Source organism: Antechinus flavipes, chromosome 2 (assembly GCF_016432865.1).
Source record: "Antechinus flavipes isolate AdamAnt ecotype Samford, QLD, Australia chromosome 2, AdamAnt_v2, whole genome shotgun sequence".
Lineage (NCBI taxonomy): Eukaryota > Metazoa > Chordata > Mammalia > Dasyuromorphia > Dasyuridae > Antechinus > Antechinus flavipes.
In genome coordinates, this window is record NC_067399.1 from 339,335,635 (window position 1) to 339,354,152 (window position 18,518).

At 33.8% G+C, this 18,518-nt stretch overlaps 1 protein-coding gene across 3 annotated transcripts in view; it reads left to right on the top strand.

The window, feature by feature from the left end:
• Positions 1 to 18,518, top strand: part of PALS1 (protein associated with LIN7 1, MAGUK p55 family member) — a 115,386-nt gene that overhangs the window by 38,831 nt on the left and 58,037 nt on the right. For 2 of the 3 annotated variants that reach the window (XM_051977863.1, XM_051977862.1), the window contains exon 2: positions 15,297 to 15,813. In XM_051977863.1, coding sequence (XP_051833823.1) covers positions 15,447 to 15,813 — 367 coding nt within the window. In that variant the 5' untranslated portion in view covers positions 15,297 to 15,446. Of the gene's footprint in view, positions 1 to 13,065; positions 13,296 to 15,296; positions 15,814 to 18,518 lie in introns of those variants that run through there. The other variant, XM_051977864.1, reaches the window with a different exon arrangement.

Genomic DNA, 18,518 nt, shown 5'->3' on the forward strand with positions numbered 1-18,518 from the left:
TTCTCTAATTTATGGGCATCCATTCAGTTTCCAGTTTCTAGCCACTACAAAAAGGGCTGCTGGAGACATTTTTGCACATGTGGATCCCTTTTCCTTCTTTAAGATCACTTTGGCATATAAGCCTAGTAGTAACATTGCTGGGTCAAAGGGTATGCACAGTTTGATAACTTTTTAAGCATAGTTCCAAATTGCTTTCCAGAATGGTTGGATTAGTTCACAGTTCCACAAATAATCACAACATAGTTTCTTGATATATCTTTTACAAAGGTTATCTCAGCCTTTCTGAATGTATAATTCAACTCATTCTTGAGTAGGAATCTTGTTCTAAAGTACATCCAACTAGAAATCATCAGTGTTCTACCTGAAGGTCTTTAATAATGAGAATTCATAACATCGCTGAGAATGAGAAATGCCTAAAGATTATTTCAGAGTAAGGAGTGTACTTAGCTGTGGACTGAGCAAAGAAGATCAGAAACAAGCAGCAGTTATGTGGCTTAACAGAAATGGAATGAGTGCTCAGTTTTAGCTTGCTGACTGAAGTCTACATCAGGATATTAAAGGCTTGAATCCTTGACTAAAGGGAAACAAATTATATTCCAATACAAATGATGATACAAATTATATTCCCATCCATAGTTTTCTGGAAGATGAAGATGATATTGGGTCCCAACATTTGACTGGAAAAACTTAATTGTTTGCGCCCCATAATTGAAAGGGATGCTTTTGGGATGTGAAGAATTCTTATAATCGGAGGCTTTTAGGTGGATATGGGTGACTTTTGGTTGGACAAACTTTAGAACAGGATTGCTGTTCAAAAATGGGTTGGACTATATGTTCTGAAAAGCTAAGATAATCTTTGTAAAGCCAAAATTACCATGTAACTCTGAGATCTTGAGTCAGTGATTTTTATCTGGAGCCCTTGTCCTAAGTAGCCCTAATAGGAAAGGCTCAGTTTGACTTAATCTAAGTCTCTGTGGGAAAAGAATTTTATTGAATCTTCCAGGCTCTTCAGACATTGATTGGCCATTTAAATTTGAGAATTTAATGTGTCTTTAAAAAAAGAAAACAAAACAAAACAAAAATATTGCAGGCTTTAGAGCCTCATCACTCATTTGAAACAGCTTTCTTTAAGGTTACCAGTGACCTCAGTTTTCTTTGCTAAATTATCATCCTTGTATTTTCTTTAGTGGGTGTCCCATAGAGTCCAATTCTAGGATACTTTTCCCCTGCAATCATATCTGCTCTTAAAATGTCAATTATAGGATCTACATAGCTAGTCTGTCTTCTGAATTAAGCATACTTTCCTTTTTTGTTGATCATTAAATGAATACTGAATATTCCCTAAACATTTAAAAAAATATATGTCTTCAGTTTAATTATATTTTCCCCTGAACTCTTCATAACCTCCTTATTTTTGTGGAGGACACCAGCATCCTTCCAGTATACCCAAGGTTTGCAACTTCAGTTATCCTTGACTTTTCTCCCCTCTCCCCTCCGCGTCTCTCCCCACCCCCTCATTTATGTTTAATCACTCAAGTCTTTTTAAATTGTATGGCTACCACATCTCTCATCTGATATTATCATTTCTGGCTAGGCTACCAGTGAATTATAATAATTCTCTCCTGGCTTACTTCTCTCACCTCTCCAATCTGTGGCCCACAGAGTTGCCAAAAGTGATATTTCTAGAGTACAAATGGATAGATATTTCTTTTTTTTTTCTTTAATATTTTTCTTTAAATTTTTGAGTTCCAAATTCTCTCCCTTCCTTATCACTCTCCCTGAGATGGTAAGCAGATGTAGCTGTTACATGACATATTTGTCATTTTGTACATTTCCTTGAAATAAAAGGAAAAAATAAGAGAAAGTGAGAAATAGTATGCTTCAGTTTGTATTCAGTTGATATCAGTTCTTTCTCTGGAGGTGGATAGAATGCTTCACCGTTAGTCCTTTGGAATTATCTTGGATCATTGTATTGCTGAGAATAGCTAAACAATTCACAGTTGTACATCGAACAATACTGTTCTTACTGTATACAGTGTCTTTCTGGTTCTGATTCCCTTCACTGTGCATTAAAGGGACATTTCCAACCTCTGCCTATGTCACTTAGATGCTTGAGAAGAGCTCCACTAGCTACCCACTATTTCTAGAATAAACTATAATCTCCCTTGAAAATCTTTTAAAGCAGAAGTGTCAAATGTGCTCTTTGTGAGTCTAAACCAGATTAAAATTTAACTGTGAAATATTTAACAAAATAAAAACGTAATAAGATATTTTAAAATTAAATCATTATGTAATCCTCAGAGATTCTGATGTACAACGTAGGAGTCCATTTCTATTTCATACTATTGCTTAGCAGAACTGACCCAGGCAGCCTTTCTCGGCTAAGTGTGCATTTCTCCTATCATGGACTCTTGTGTTCGGACCAATTTTAACTCTCCTCTAAGAATCTTTGTATAAACTGCTTTTCTTCATGCTGAGAATGAACTCTCTTCAATATTCAGATCAGATGCTACCTTCCTTGTCTTGATACTCCTAGTGCTATATTCCCATTAAAAGTACACCTAAGGGGCAGCTAGGTGGCACAGTAGATAGAGCATCCGCCTTGAAATCAGGAGGACCTGAGTTCAGATTTGGCCTCAGACACTTAATACTTCTTGGGCAAATCACTTAACCCCAATTGCCTCAGCTGGGGGGTAGGAGAGAAAAGAAAAGAAAAGAAAGAAAGTATACTTAATTTGTATGTTCTGTACTTATCTGTGTACAAACCTCTTTCCAAAAGTATGTAAGCTGCAGTGCTTGGCACATACTTTTTGGATGAATATATAAAGGATTACATGGAGAATTGGGTGTGGGTAAGGAATAGGGAAGAAGCTTGCAGACTTTTGGTGTCTCCAAGAGAACATTGAACTGAGCCCCAGGAGAGACTTAAGTTCCAGTAGTGGCTCAAATACTAACCTCTTCACTACTTTCAACTTCATTTTCCTCTTTGTAAACAAAGAGTTTTGATTTCTCAGGTCCCTTCCAGATCAAAAAATTTGATTGTAATATCCAGGATTGTTTATGATCTATGTGTTCCCACAAACTTTAAAATTCTGTTCTTTGACTGGTGGAAGAGCAGTTCCTTTTGTGTACCCCTTGAGGGAGTAGTAGCTTAATCCACTCAAATTTTATAGGAACAGGAAAACCTTATTTCTCTATTTCAGGCAAAAGGGAAGGTGCCAGTAATTCCATATGATACAGTTTAGTGGTAAAGCAAAATTATTTCCCTTTTACCAAATGACCCTCCTCAAATTTAACAATTTTAGAATATGTTTCTGTATACTAATAAGTATTATTAAAATATAGATTAAAGGTAAGAGAAAATTTGCATAGATAGCTTTTTGGTCCTAGATGTGTGTGTGTTTGTTTTTTTAATTTGTCACAAGAATCATAGGTGTAAGAGAAGAGAGATTTATATTTGGAAACCAGTGTGTTATAAATAAGACCTTTCTACACATCTAGAAAAGATTTCCTCTTTTCTTTTTGTCCGTATTTTTTTTAAATAGTGTCCTCAGACTTAAAAAAGGTGGCAGCAAAGACTTGTTTAAATTATTAATAACTATATTTAGAACTTTATTTAGGGAAAGAGTTATACTAAGTCTCAGACCTTAGTAAGGACATTTCTTTTTTAGGCTGCTTATCAGAATGTCATTATTCTTTTATTGTCACCTAGTCATCTAATCACCAAAAAATGGATTTTTAGCTTTCCCCATCCATTTATTAACTTTAAAATGATCAATAAAAATCAACATTTAGTATACTAGATACAAAAAAGATTGTATATGAAACCATGAATTCCTATTATTCCCAATTTTTTTTTCTGGTTCCTTGGACTTCTTTTCAGTGGCTCAACAAAAGTAACAACTAATAATACTTTTTAGACTGAAAAAATATATATAGCCTGACCTTTGATAGTTTATGAGAGTAAAATATCCTCTTAATTCTTTTTTTTTTTTCGGAGGCAATTGGGGTTAAGTGTCTTGCCTGGGGTCACACAGCTAGGAAGTGTTAAGTGTCTGAGATCATATTTTAACACGGGTCCTCCTGACTGAAGGGCTGGTATGTTATCCACTGTGCCACCTAGCTGCCTCCTCTCTTAATATAGGTGTACTATGTGGTCTGTAGTTTAATGGTGACAGCATATTGGTGGTAATGGCAATTTGTATTTAAAACGCTTAAATCAAGGTCTAGTAGTGTAATATGGAATGTAGACTCATTTTATGGAGTACAAATTTGGTCTCATACACTTATTAGTTATGTGACTTGGGCAAGTCACTTAATCCTGTTTGCCTCATTTCTCATCTATAAAATAAGCTGGAGAAAGAAATAGCAAGTGTGTCTTTGCCAAGAAAGCTCCAAATAGCATCATGAACTACAAAAGCATTAGCTGTGGAGAAATTATAGGTGCCATTCCATCAGAAGTAAAGTTATTACCATTATAATATGATTACAGTTCTGTAAATGCTATTTATAACAATAAAATAAATAAAGAAATTGAGGTAGCAAATTAACACAATTCTAAAATCAGATAGGAAGTAAATTTTAATCTGACTTAGGCTATCATTTGGGAATATCTTACAAACAATGTTGGATACCTCTATTCTAGAAGTCCAGCTAAAAAATCTAAAGAAAAATTGTTTCATTAAAGTAGCAGGATGAGTAAAATCTTCAGCTTTTATATTACTAACAAAATTCAGGGAAGAAATATAAATATATGCAAACATAAGAAAAAGTACATATAAGATATTAAGAATTTTTCCTTTTTAAATAATTGCAGAATGTATAAAACAGTACAGCAACAAAAGCACAGAAATCATTATGATCAGTGCAAAACTCTCTATAGAAAAAGAAAAGACAAACAATTAGAGTGATATTAATTGTTCTTATCTGGGATGTGCTTATGTAAACATGCCAATAGTTCCTAAGCTAATTAAATTTAAGGTCATACTTAAATAACAAAATTCTTCAGGAAGAGCAAAAATTAAGTCTCAAAGAAAATAATGAAAAAAGTTTGGGAGGGGATAGCACTATATTAAAACTTAATAATCATATTAACAATATGTTAATATATGTTAATAAACAATATTTAGTATCTATTAAAAATAGAACAATGGTTCTTTTGAACAGATTAGGTATATAATTCACACATAGCATAATGCTTGATAAATACAATAATTACAATTAATTGCTTAAGAACTCACAATTTGGCTAAAATTGCTAGAAAAAATTGGAAAGAAGAAGCCTGGTATAAATTGGTTCCAGGTGGCTACATTATCTAAATTTACAAGGACATGGAAATTAGAGTAGTAGGGAATCTGTCTTTAGATAGATATAAATAAAGATTTTTATCTTTAACATGAGGGACAGAAAATTTTTGATCAAACAATGGTCATAATAAAAGAGAAAAGGGATAATTTTGATTACATAAAATTGAACAAGGTTTTACAGAATCATTGCAGTTAGAAATAGAAAGGAATAAATCTTTACAATTAATTTCCCTAATAAAATCTGATATTCAAGATCAAAGAGTAAATTCCTGAAGAGAGGTAAATGTGTGTGAATGTAAAAGTGTATGAATGATTGAAAAATTGTTTATTAGGTACTTACCATACATGCTAAGTGTGCTAGGGATAAAAAGGAAAAAAAAAGCAAGAAGGGTGTGTACGAGTGAGAATTTACAAGTATTTTCTTTCTTGCTCACCTCTCCTTTCTCATTGAGAAATAACAATAGCAAAAGAATATCTTTTAAACAAATATGGATAGTCAAACAAAACACATAGATACATCAACTGTGTCCAGAAATACATGTATCATTCTACATCCTGATGCCCCCATTTATACTATGTTCAGGCACTAAGTAGCATTCTTTATTATCAGTTCCCTGGAATATTGGTTGGACATTATATTGATCAGTTTTCTTAAATCTTAAAAAGTTTGTTTGCAGGACCTCGGTTTATACATATCTTCCTGATGTTTCTCTGAAACCAACTTTTTTGTCATTTTTTACAACATAGCATTCCATTACAATCACGTACCATAATTTGTTCAGCTATTCTCCAACTTTATAGGCATCTCCTTAGTTTCTAATTCTTTGATACCACCATAGTACAAGCCACTATAACCTTAAAAAAATACACACACACACACACACACACACACACACACACACGGATCTATTTCTTTGATTCTCTTTGCATGTACATTTTAACATTGGTATGAGTGAGTTATTGGGCATATACAGTTTAGTAACTTTTAGAACATTTTTTTTCAACTCCTCTGTTTTTAAAATCTAATTTTATTTCCTTTTCATGTCCCCTATTCCAATGAGAAAGCAAAAAAATACATATTATGAACCTGTGGTCAAGCAAAGCAAATTTTCATGTTGAGCATAAATGAGAATAAAATAAAATTTCCATTTGCATTTTAAGTTCCTCAGTTCTCTAATGAGAGGTGAGTAGCACATTTCACCATGAGTCCTGGAATTGTGGTTGGTCATTGTATTGATGAGACTTTCTAACTTTTTTGAAGTTATTGGCCTCTACAATATTTTCGTTATAAATTTTTCTTGATACTTTTCATTTCATTTTGCAGCATTTATATAACTATTCCCAGGCTTCTCTAAAATCACCCCCTTTATCATTTTAGAAAAGTTGTTGACTCTCTCCTTGTCTTTATTTTAAGCATTCTTTTTTTTTTCTTTTTAGATTTTAGGTTTCAAATTCTCATCCTCCCAATCCTTCCTTCACCCATATAGAAGACAAGCAATATGATATGTTATATTGTGAAATCATACAGAATATATTTTCATATTATCTGTATTGAAAAAAAAGTGAAAAAATTATATTTCACTTTACAGAGTTTATCAATTCTCTTTTGTGTAGGTAGATATCATTTTTTCATTACGAGTTTTCTGGAATTGTTTTGAATCATTGTATAGTCAAGTCTTTCACAGTTGATCATCATTACAACATTTTTTTTTCTATACACATGACATCCCAGATCTTCTCACTTCACTTTATATCAGTTCATAAAAGTCTTGCCATGTTTTCCTGGAGACTTACCCTCAATTTCTGGCAGCACAGTGGCACCTCAAATCACAGTCATGCTACAGTTTGTTCAGGTATTTTGAGTAGCATCTCAATTTCCAGTTCTTTGCCATTATTAATAAAAGCTGCTAAACATATAAATCTTTTTTCTTTTTCTTACTGCTGTAGTACAGACTAACTGCTGAGTTGGACAGAGTTTCAAATATTCTTCCAAAATGGTGATTAGTTCAAAATCCCAACAGATTATTAGTGTACCTATTTTCCCTCATCACCTTCAGCATTTATTATTTCTGATAAGTGAGAGGTGGTAATTCAGAGTTCTTTTAATTGGCATTTTTCTAATCAGTAATGATTTAGAAAATAGCTTTGATTTCTTCTTTTGAAAACTGCCTATTCATAACGTCTAACTGTTTATTACTTGGACAATTAGTGCCAGTCATACCTAATGCCAGAAAAAAGTTTGCTATAATCTGTTTCTGACCTCTTGTTCAATTCTCTTACCATCTCTGGTAAGTATTCTGAAGTTGCTGTTGGGGCCACATCTGTCTCCTAAGACCATTGCTTCTGCTCCCCTTGTACTTTTTCCATTGTTTATCCTTGCTATCATAGTTTACTCCTTTGTATCTCCTGTGGTTCTCTGAACTTTTGTTGACTTGCCGATTCCAAATTTTATTTTATTAGTTATTTTAAAGTTTGGAGAGGAATGTTGGAAGAATTCAGCTGGGTTGCTGCCTGTACACTGCCATATTGGCTAAACTCTGGCACAGAGAAATGCCAACTTCACTTTCTTTCGTGATAGCTAGTCCACATCACTAGTTTCCTGCAGGGTATTTCTAACTGGATGTTCCATTAATATATTAAACTCAATTATGCCCAAACAACTCCTTATTCTCTTCCCTACCCATCCACCCTTATCCAAATCATCTTTCTTCTGACTTTTATATTTGTTTCCTTGTTTTCTAGTTTCAATATCTTTCTGGACTCTCAGGCTTGCAACTTTTATCCTTTTATACCTCTCCTTTACTAAGTACTAAAATGAATATGAATTTTTTCATTGACATCAAATGACTACCATAAATAGTATTAATCAACATAGAACTTGAGTTAGAGGAAATTGTAAAGATATTTTTTTAACCCTCCCTTTTACAGTTAAGGAAAGTGCCATCCCCAGAGGTTGCCCAGATCTTGCAGGTAGATAGTAGAGATCTTCTGACTCCAAATTCAGTGCCCTACTGTAGAGATTTTCTTGGTTTCATTATATTGTTCTAGTAGAAAGTTATGGTCTGCCAATTGAACTGTGCAAATTTAAGTACTTTTTTCCATTTCCTGTTTTACACTTGAACAATCATTTGAGTTTCCTATTTAAAAAATTTAGAGGATTTAGCTAAATATTGTAGGAAAACTAGAGATTGATAAACAGTATAGAAAGGGCTTTTCTGATTTGTGTAAAAGTAAGTTCTTTTCACCATTCTTTTTCTGTGTTAGTTGACAAAGGTGTTGCTGACCACAAATTGTCTTGCTCACAGAATACCAGAAGAACCTAATTATTAATAAATTAAAATTCTTAGCCATTGCCTAATGCTGGGGGGAAAGGATTTTAAATATTTGAATATTTTGGGCAGCCAACTCAATCATATTTGTATATATATGTAGGTGTATGTTTATATAGACGAGTTATGTATTAGTTTTGTGTTTCTTTGATTTTTAATGTACCTAATGCTCAGGGCATGTACTATAAGCGAAATTTCATAATTGTAGCATTCCTACAGACTTTTACAGCTTTTCCTACACCACTGTTTCAATGACTAGTTTCCAATACTGTGTTTTCAGGGAACTTGGTATTCTTGTGCTTCTGTAGTAGCTTATGGAAAAAAAACTCTCAGACAATCTGGTTTACTCTTTTTATTCAACATACCTAAACTATGAGTTTAAATACCTTGCTCAACAAGCATAGTTAGTGACTAGTCCTTGTTTTGGAACCCTGGTATTCTGTTTCCAAATCAGATTTTCTTTCTGTTCTATCCTGGTTTAAAAATGTCCACTTCTATCTGATTCCAAACCTATTCTCTTTCTTATAGGAAAATAATTTTGAAAACTCATTTTGGGCCCTCTTTCTATTTCTTGCTTTGTATCATTTCTGGGAGGAGGAATGCTCTAGGGATTTCCTGTTCTGTTTCTAAGGAACTTTGATGACTAAAGTAAACCCAGAGGATTTACAAAGCTGAATTATAACTTTGTTTTTTTTATACCTCCACGATGAGCTGCTTGCTTTAATTTCTTTCACTCTAGTTTGATATTCTTCTGCTTCTCTTTGCTCTCTTAATTGAACATTTTTTAGTGTATGGGTATCTCTTCTTGATTTCTTCATTTTTCTTCCTAAATTTTTATTGTCCTTCCTGTTATCCTTACAAATACTGATTCTGATTCCTTTGGCAAACTTTTCAAGCTCAATGCACATTTTACATTTGTGAGTCATAGGAATCTGGGATCTACAATACCTAAATATTTACATCTATTGCAAATCCATGGTGTCTCTTGGGTTTCATGCTGGCCTTAGCTGGCCATGTCTGTAGGGTTTTTCAGAGCCTTCTCCTAGCCTGACTTCACTATAGTATTAGCTTCCTTTTTTCTCTTTTAAGCTAGTATTGAAGAAGTCTTGACCCTATCTTTCTGTGACTCCCAATTTCTTAATATCTAAATATTTCAAAATTTAGTTGTTTTCCCTATGGAACTGATAGCTGATTTTATATCTCATAACATAATTGTTTATTATATTGACATTTTAATAGTTCAGTAGCACTATAGATTTGAAGCTAGAAGTGACCTAGTGATTTAGAGCTAGGTCAGCTAGTTCAATCCATTTATACAAATAAAGCATCTAAGACCCAGAAATGGTAAATACCTTGTCCCAAGTTCCCAGAAATGGCAAAGTGGCAAATTTTCCCTTAACTCCAAACCCAGAGTATTTCCAAACATTTAAATGTCTAATTTTAAAGGCAAAAGCTTACTTTTATGTCTTAAAAATCATCTAGTCCTGCTTCTTCCTATGACTCTTCCATTTAAAATAACTTGCAAATGACTGGACTAATCCACCCAAATCAAAATACTTTAGTTGACCAACCTCTAAGATTCCCTCTTGTTAGACAATTTAATGGTTAAGAGTCTCCTCCTTATTGTGAATTTGTTTGTTTCTTGTAACCACACAAATTTATTACTTAGAAAACAATGTTTTAAATGTCAGGTGGGCTTCCAGGGTTGCCCACAAAAGCCTGTTTAACTGTTGTGGAAAGGTTTAACTTGACCATGGATATATTCTTATCTCTTATAAACAGCAGCAGTGGGAGTGATTAAATAAGGAAGGAGAAGTGAGATACATGGAGCTTATAATAATCAAGGGGCACTTCTCTTGAGAAGAGGATGGAGTAACACTTTAAATAGATTGTGTCAGTTTACTTTGTCCTCATTTCTTGGATAGGATGAAGGGGGGGGCGGGAACAAAGGAGAGCTGGGTGATCGGGATTTAAATTTATTTTGAATAGTAGATGGGTTGTTTTTAAGTCAAGTATTTCTTGTGTACCATATTTGATCTGTTAATTTTAAAAGAATTTTAGGGTAATCCTAAAACTATTGAATATAACATTTCTTAGGTGTTTGAGGAACTATTTTTGCATCTTTTAAGTATGTATCTTATTATAAACATTTACTTATGAGATTCTAGATAAATAATAGCTTTAGTTAAATTTGCAATATTTAACTTGCTTTCATTATAGTAGAAACTCAAACCAATATGAGATTGGGACTGAATTTGCTTTATATTTCCTGTAACATTTTAGATTTTGCCTTATTTACTAAATTAAAATAAGTTTAAATTTGATTTTTGAGAATTCTAGTAATGTGTCAAAACAACAAAATATCTTTGGTATGTTGCGGAATCAAATTTAGGAGTTGACAGTAATTTTCTAGGGAGTTTGTATGTCATGCATTCCCTTGATTTCTTCCCCAGACTTCAGCATAAAACTTTACTAGAACTCCTACACAAATTTGTGCTGACTTGGGAGTTATAGTTATTAGTGCTGATTTTTGCTTAGTATTATATAAAGCTCTAGGATCTTCTTTCCATAAATCTGATAGCAGTTTATTTTAAAGAAAATTAAACAGAACACTATCTTAGGATTTATATAAATAGTTTTATTGGAGTTCTATTACTGAAATGTATAGCTCAATTTGTATAGAGATTGAATGAACTAGAATATTACTTGATATCAGCAGTACCTTTGAATTGTTTTTTCCAATAGTTGGGATGAATTATGTTAAGCTTATGTTCTTTTGTTCAGTTCCTGTTGTGACTAAACACATGCATTTTTAAAGGATGCTGATTAGAATTAGGAATAGTGTAACACTTTGCTTTCTTGGGAATAATTCTGTTTTAACTTTTAGTTTTGCTTCATCAGTGCAATTTTATTCAGATTTCAGTCCTCATCTGCTAAGATGATGTCTAAAATTTAAAAAGTTTGTGGCTTAATAGATTTTCCCCGACAGCTATGAAAGAATGGTCTATTTAACCTACCATTGAAAAAAATGCATATTTTATACAATATCATGTATAATATCTAAGGTATCTTCAGTTCTCAGAGAAGACTATTTCTCCTTGATTAAAAAAATGACTTCAAATATAATCTATATTAGGGATATTTATATTAAACCATTTGAGTCAGTATTCATATTTATCTCAGTAGTTTTTTCCTTAGTTTTGGAGAAGATGACATTTAAGGGCTTTTTATTTTTTCTTTGGGCTTCTAAAACTTTTTTCGAGGCACCTCAATATCACAATGAATTGTGTTGAACTGAAGTCAGGAAGAACTGACTTCAGTTGTTCCTAAGACATTTACTAGCTCTATGGATGTGGACAGGTAAGGTTCTGACAGAGTTACCTCTGACAGATTAACCTCTGTCATCCTAAATGGGGTTAATAATAGCACCTGCCTCACTAAGTTATTGGAGATCAAATGCAACGATAAAGTGCTTTGCAAATCTTTTTTTTTTTAAATTTTTATTTAATGATTACTTTATATTGACAGCATTATCCCTTGCACTCGTTTCTTTTCCGATTTTTTTTCCCCCTCCCTCCCTCCACCCCCTCCCCTAGATGGCAAGCCGTCCTTTATATGTTGGATATGTTGCAGTATATCCTAGATACAATATATGTTTTTGCAAATCTTTAAATGTTAACTTTATTATTGTCTTCTTTCTCTTTTTCCCAATTGTTTCTTGCTTAGTAATATCTCTATGGACATCTTTGGAATTGTACATCCATTCCTGTTTGCTCTAATTAGTCCTAATATACTGCATTCAATATATTAGGTTACTCAATTTTACTAGTACTCAGATGAGATTTTTTTCCCCAACCAAGCTTCCAGGTGTTTCAAGGAGTGGTCAAGTCCTTGCCTTCTCTCTTATGTCCCTTGAATCAAGACTCTTCTTTTTGGTGATTGGAATAGTTTTCATAGACCCAGATAACAAATGGTATAATTTATGTATCAGCAAACTACTGAGCCAGCAAACTATAGCCTGCTATTTGCTATATTACTAGTGGATTAAGGATAGTTTTATATCTGGATTTGGAGAGCAATGGAGGGAGAATTCTTAATTTGGCTTTTTAAGCTTTAGTTTCCTCACCCCTAATATAATGATTGTCTTGATAAAAACAAGGGTTAAAGAAATGTATTTGAATTTTAAGGTTTTAGTGGCCTAAAGACAGGCAAGTTTACATGTTGATATGATTCTGGTTCAATTGAGTGCCACAACTTCCCCTTATCCATGCTGAAAAGCTCAAATGATAACTTTAGGTTTGGTGTGAGTGAAGGGAGAGGTGCCTTTTATATGATAATAGGGATTCCCTGCCTACTTTACCTAAGGTAAGCTAGTCTCTTATTATACATGAAACAAAGAAACCTCTATTTTCTACCTGCCTTCTGTTATAGGATCCACTGTGCAGCAGTATACTAAGTTCATATTTGGGTTGAATTTCCAGTTGTTCCACAGCCCAGGGACTTCGTTCCATTTCTGAAGTTCATTTTCATCATAGGGACTTTTCCCTTCTATCTGATTCCTGCTTTACATACAGGTGTGGCCCAGCTCAGGAAGAAATGATGAATTTGTGGAATTCAAAGAAATATATGATCCTTTTAAAGTGAATTGAAGCAAAATAAAGTAAGCATACCAATCAAAATATAAATACAACTACTGTAACAAATTGGGGAGGGAAATGAATGCAATGATTGTATATTGCTAATGACATTCCAGACCCTAGAGAAGAGATGAGAGTGTACTGCCTTCTTCTTGAAAGAGGATAGATGGGGAAGTCTCTCTATGCATGTGAAATAGTAGCATATTGTTGGAGACTCATGTTTTAATTGGTGTTGCTGAACTGGGTTTTTTGTTTGTTTTTGTTTGTAGGGAAGTTTTGATGGTTGAGGAATGAGGATGGGAGTATATTTCTTTCTGAATGTTAAAAGAATGTTTTATAAAATTCATAAAAATAGGAAGAAGAGATTAATAATACAGGTGAATTAACATACTTAGTTTTTGTAAGATGGATCTTACATTGTAGATCCCATGAATACTATTCAGACACAGTAATGCTTATATTTTGAAGGTAAATTTTGTGTGTGTGTGTCTGTCTGTCTCTGGCTCTCTCTCTCTCTCTCTCTCTCTCTCTCTCTCTCTCTCTCTCTCTCACACACACACACACACACACACACACACCCCTCTTTATTTACTCTTGGCTTGGTAATGGGTCAGAGTTTTTTATGGTTCATTTCTTGAATCTATAAATCCCACTCCAATTTGTTAATATATCTTTTTCATTTGAGCACCTTATTTTAAACTCTTGTAAAAGACTCTTAATTAAAATGTTTTATATATCATAATTTGTAAATCTGAAGTAATTTTTTTTTGTTTTTAAAATAGATTTGTATTTTATTTGTAACTCCATCTCCATATTTTAGAAAAATTTGATTCTTTGCCTTTTTTTTTCTCCTGAGGCAGTTAGGGTTAAATGGTTTGCCTAGGGTCACACAGCTAGAAATGTTAAATGTCTGAAGTCATATTTGAACTCAGATCCTCCTGCCTACTGGGCCTGGTGTTCTATCCACTGCGCCACCTAGCTGCCCCTTGAAAATAATTTTGAAAAGAAAAATTCACTCTGCAGGATTGTGGCATACACAATATTGCATAATATATGGTGTGTGTGTGTGTGTGTGTGTGTGTGTGTGTGTGTGGGAGAGAGCGAGAGAGAGAGAGAGAGAGAGAGAGCGAGCGAGAGCGCGCGCGAGCGCGCGAGATTGGCAAATGGAATTTTAAATGACCAAACTAGCTATACCTTATAGAGGCCCAGGCCTTTTGCATTGATTTTAAAGAATCATAGCTTCAAGGTTACACTGAAGATAGAGAGGGTATACAGGGTCACATATCCTGCTTCCCAGTGACCTGGACTACACAGAGTCTAACCTCTCCAGGACAGCAACTGCTCAACCTCCCCTCTTTTCTAGTTCTTCAAATTTGAGATTAGTCTAAGACTGAAGATACTGTAGTCAAGTTCTTCCTTGATTTTAGAAATGTGGGCTGATTGGTATTTAGATAAAGATAACTTCTTGTTTAAAATAACTGCTTTTAAATACATATAATGTTATAATGGACTGTTTTGATTGTCACAGTAGTTCCATTCCAGAGGGAAAAACTAGACAAAGTTGATAAACTGTGATTGAATTGTCTTCCTAGAGTTGGCAACTTAAAGATGTTGTTAGCACACTCAAAAGACCTGGAGAGGAAGGCTGCAGTGATTGAATATACTTTGAGTCACAAATGGTTTAACTATAATAACCAAATTCAGTTTTTTTTTTTTTTTTTTACTTTTCATTGGTGTAAGTAGACTTTAATAATAGTAAGGAAAAAAAAATCATTTTCAATTAAGAGCTGTATATTTAGCCACAGAAAAAGTCATTTAAAATATTTACTATTTGATGTTGATTTCCCAAATGAGATACATGCAGTTGAACAGGTATCAGTGCCCATTGCCTTAGCATGATATTTTATTTCTGAAGGAAAAGATTTTGGCCAATTGTAAATTACTGTGAAGACTGATAGATTCAACAGTATATAAAATTTACTTTTATATTGCAATTCTAATTCATAGTTTTTCTCTTTTCTTAGATTTCCTTCATGGAGAGAGCATCATAGTGTGATCATGAAGTTTCTGTTTCAAGAAGTTTCTTCTGGAATTAAAATGTATTTTAGATGGCAAAATCAAGATAATTGGTTTGATATATAAAAAAAAAAAGTGCTTATTTTTAGTAAATAACCATGACAACTTCCCATATGAATGGGCATGTTACAGATGAATCAGACATTGAAATAAAGAATGTTGATCTGACGCCTCAAGAAGAACCTCAGAAACATCGAGAGATGGCGGTTGATTGTCCTGGAGATTTGGGTACAAGAATGATGCCAGTACGTCGAAGTACACAGCTTGAGCGAATTCGTCAACAACAGGAGGACATGAGGCGTAGGAGAGAGGAAGAAGGAAAAAAACAAGAACTAGACCTTAATTCTTCCATGAGACTTAAGAAACTAGCACAAATTCCTCCTAAAATTGGAATAGATAATCCTATATTTGATACCGAGGAAGGAGTTGTCTTAGAGAGTCCTCATTATGCTGTGAAGGTACTAGGTAAGTAGAAAATACAAAGTAATAGAAAATGTTTTAATATACACATATTATTGGTCTACCTGCCATCTAGGGAAGGGGATAGGAGGAAGGAGAAGAAAAGTTGGAACAGGTTTCGTAAGGGTCAATGCTGAAAAATTACCCGTGCATATGTTTTGTAAATAAAAAGCTATAATACCAGAAAAAATTAAATTTAAAAAAAAAGAAAAAAAATATACACATGTAATTTTATATCATAAAATTTCAAAGGTCAGGAGACATGTAAAAAAAGGAGTGAAGTGCTTAATCTTGTTAGAAATTTATCGAAACTCTAGTTTTAAAAAAAAATCTGAAGTCATAGGTATTTAGGTTTGTCAACCCTATATCTAAAGAAGAATCCTTTCTAAAGTACCCTAGTGAATTAAAGTCTTATAGTGAGTGGGAATGTTATCTTTTTTTTTTTTAAACCAGAACAGAATAATGTTCATGATTACTGTTTTGAAACCCAGTTCTGTGTGTCTCCCTCTCTCCTCCATCCCCCCCAATAATTTCCCTTAAGATTCCTGAACTTTCATTCTTCCAGATCAGTATATTTATATAAAGAAATTCTTAGGTAGTTGACAAATCTACAAATTTTGGTGGTACTGTCATCTTTCAAACAGTGAGGAGTTTTTTACTCCTTTATTTAGTGCTGTAGTTGTTGCTGTATATGTCTTTATTTATTTATTTTTTTTTTTGCTGCGGCAACTCAGGTTAAGTGACTTGCCCAGAGTCACACAGTTAGGCAGTGTTAAATGTCTGAAGTCAGATTTGAATTCAGGTCCTCCTGATTTCAGGGTTGGTGCTCTATCCAGTACACTATCTAGCCCCTATATATCTTAATAGGTGAATTCCCAGATACTTTATATATTTTGTAATTATTTAGAATGAACTTTTTTTTCATCTCCTATTACTGTTTTGTTTTGTTTTTTTAAGAAAGGCTGATTTATTGTATTTACTTTCTACTCATTTACTTTCCCACTTATTTATTATTTCAGCTAATTTTTCTTGTAGAATTCTCCGAGAAAATAATCATGGCATCTGTAGAAAGTAATGATTATTTTTGTTCTTTGGTTATGTTTTCTCCTTGAATTTCTATTTATTGTTCTATGATTTCATATGGGAAAAGCATTTGAATTGAGGTTATGAGAGCTTGAGGAGTAGAAGTGTAACTAGAATAGAAAACTTTTTTAAAGAGTTTGAGAATGTGAGGAAGAATACAGTGTGGTAATTATCGGGGATAATGGGATCCAGGGAGTCTTTTCTTACATTAATAGGTAGCTAGAAAACAAGTAAATAGGGAAGGATTGAAGATGCAAGAAAGGAGAACGAATCTGTTGGGGTCAAAGACAGGAAATGGGACCAAGGCTGAATTAGAAGGATGGTGACTTTGGTGAAGAAGACTTGAGAAATAGAGGACAGGGTTGGAGATAAGTCAAGATGCTGTGAGAAGAGGAAAGAGGGAATTGGCAAATAAGAGGTATCTCCTAGGAAGTAATATTTAAATTTTAAGAGTTTAAAAGTATGAAGTTAGATCTCCTGGATGGAGAGGAGTGGCAGAGAAAATTCGGAAGGAAGGTTTGAGGAGAAAAGAGATTGGCAATAATTGATCTGTATGGAGTGGAGCTGAGGAATTAGAAGGCTTGCCTTGTTTGTAGTAGGGACTTAGTTAAGACTATCACTATTTCAGAAAATTCTTCATCTCTATTAAGCTGCATATGAACATGGGAGAAGGAAGCAGGTGGTGTGGAGTAGTCCAAGGTTGGGGTTTGGCAAGGTGTGAACAACACTGAAGCCAGATGCTAGGGAATCAAGATAAGATTTAGGTGGTTCACCAGAGTTCAGAGATTAGAAGAAAGTTCTGATCAAAACTGATAATAGCTTGATAAAACATTTTGGGGATAAGAGTTTGTGAGTGTGAGAGAGAAGGGAAATTGTTTTGAGAGAAGTATTTCATAGGGAGAGATGATGAAATGATGGAATATCAATGTTGATTATTCAAATGGACTCCTCCTCTACTTTGTGCATAGATGTTTATTTTTTGGTCCCCCAAAGTAGTTAGGCTCTCTTCTTTCTATATTTTTGCAAATAATTTCTGTAATATTGGAATCAATTGTTCTTTAAATTTTACTTAGATTCATATAGAATTTACTTGTAAAACTGATGGGGTGCAGGAGTTAGGGTAAGAGATTCCCTTCTGGTCTTTCACAGTGAAAGAATAGGGCAAGTCTGTGAGGCAAAAAGGAATTTTTTTTTCCACTAAGAAGAAATCTTTCTTAGTGGGCAAAACTCCTGATTAGTAATTTGGCAAAGGTGGGTTAACAGACCCTTGATTATATAAGATAAATCTTGGCCTTGGGGTTGGGGAGCAGTTTGACCACTATCTAGAGGACTATTTACTGTGCCTCAGGCCAAGATCTCCAATTAAGTGAGACCACTTAACTTGGGAAGGGCATTGTCTGGGAAAGGTGTGCTTTTCCTGGGGTTTGAGACTCTCCCCAAGGGGACAAAATTTATATCCGCTCTCCTCCCCCCTCCCTCCCCCAAAAAAAGGTTCAATGGAACACAATTTACATCATTTTTCTCCAAAAGGATCTAAGTTTACATCAAAACTATATGAACTGAGATTTTTTTTCCCCAGTGGGAAAGTATTTTGGTTAATACAATTCCTTTTTTCTGAAATTGGGTTA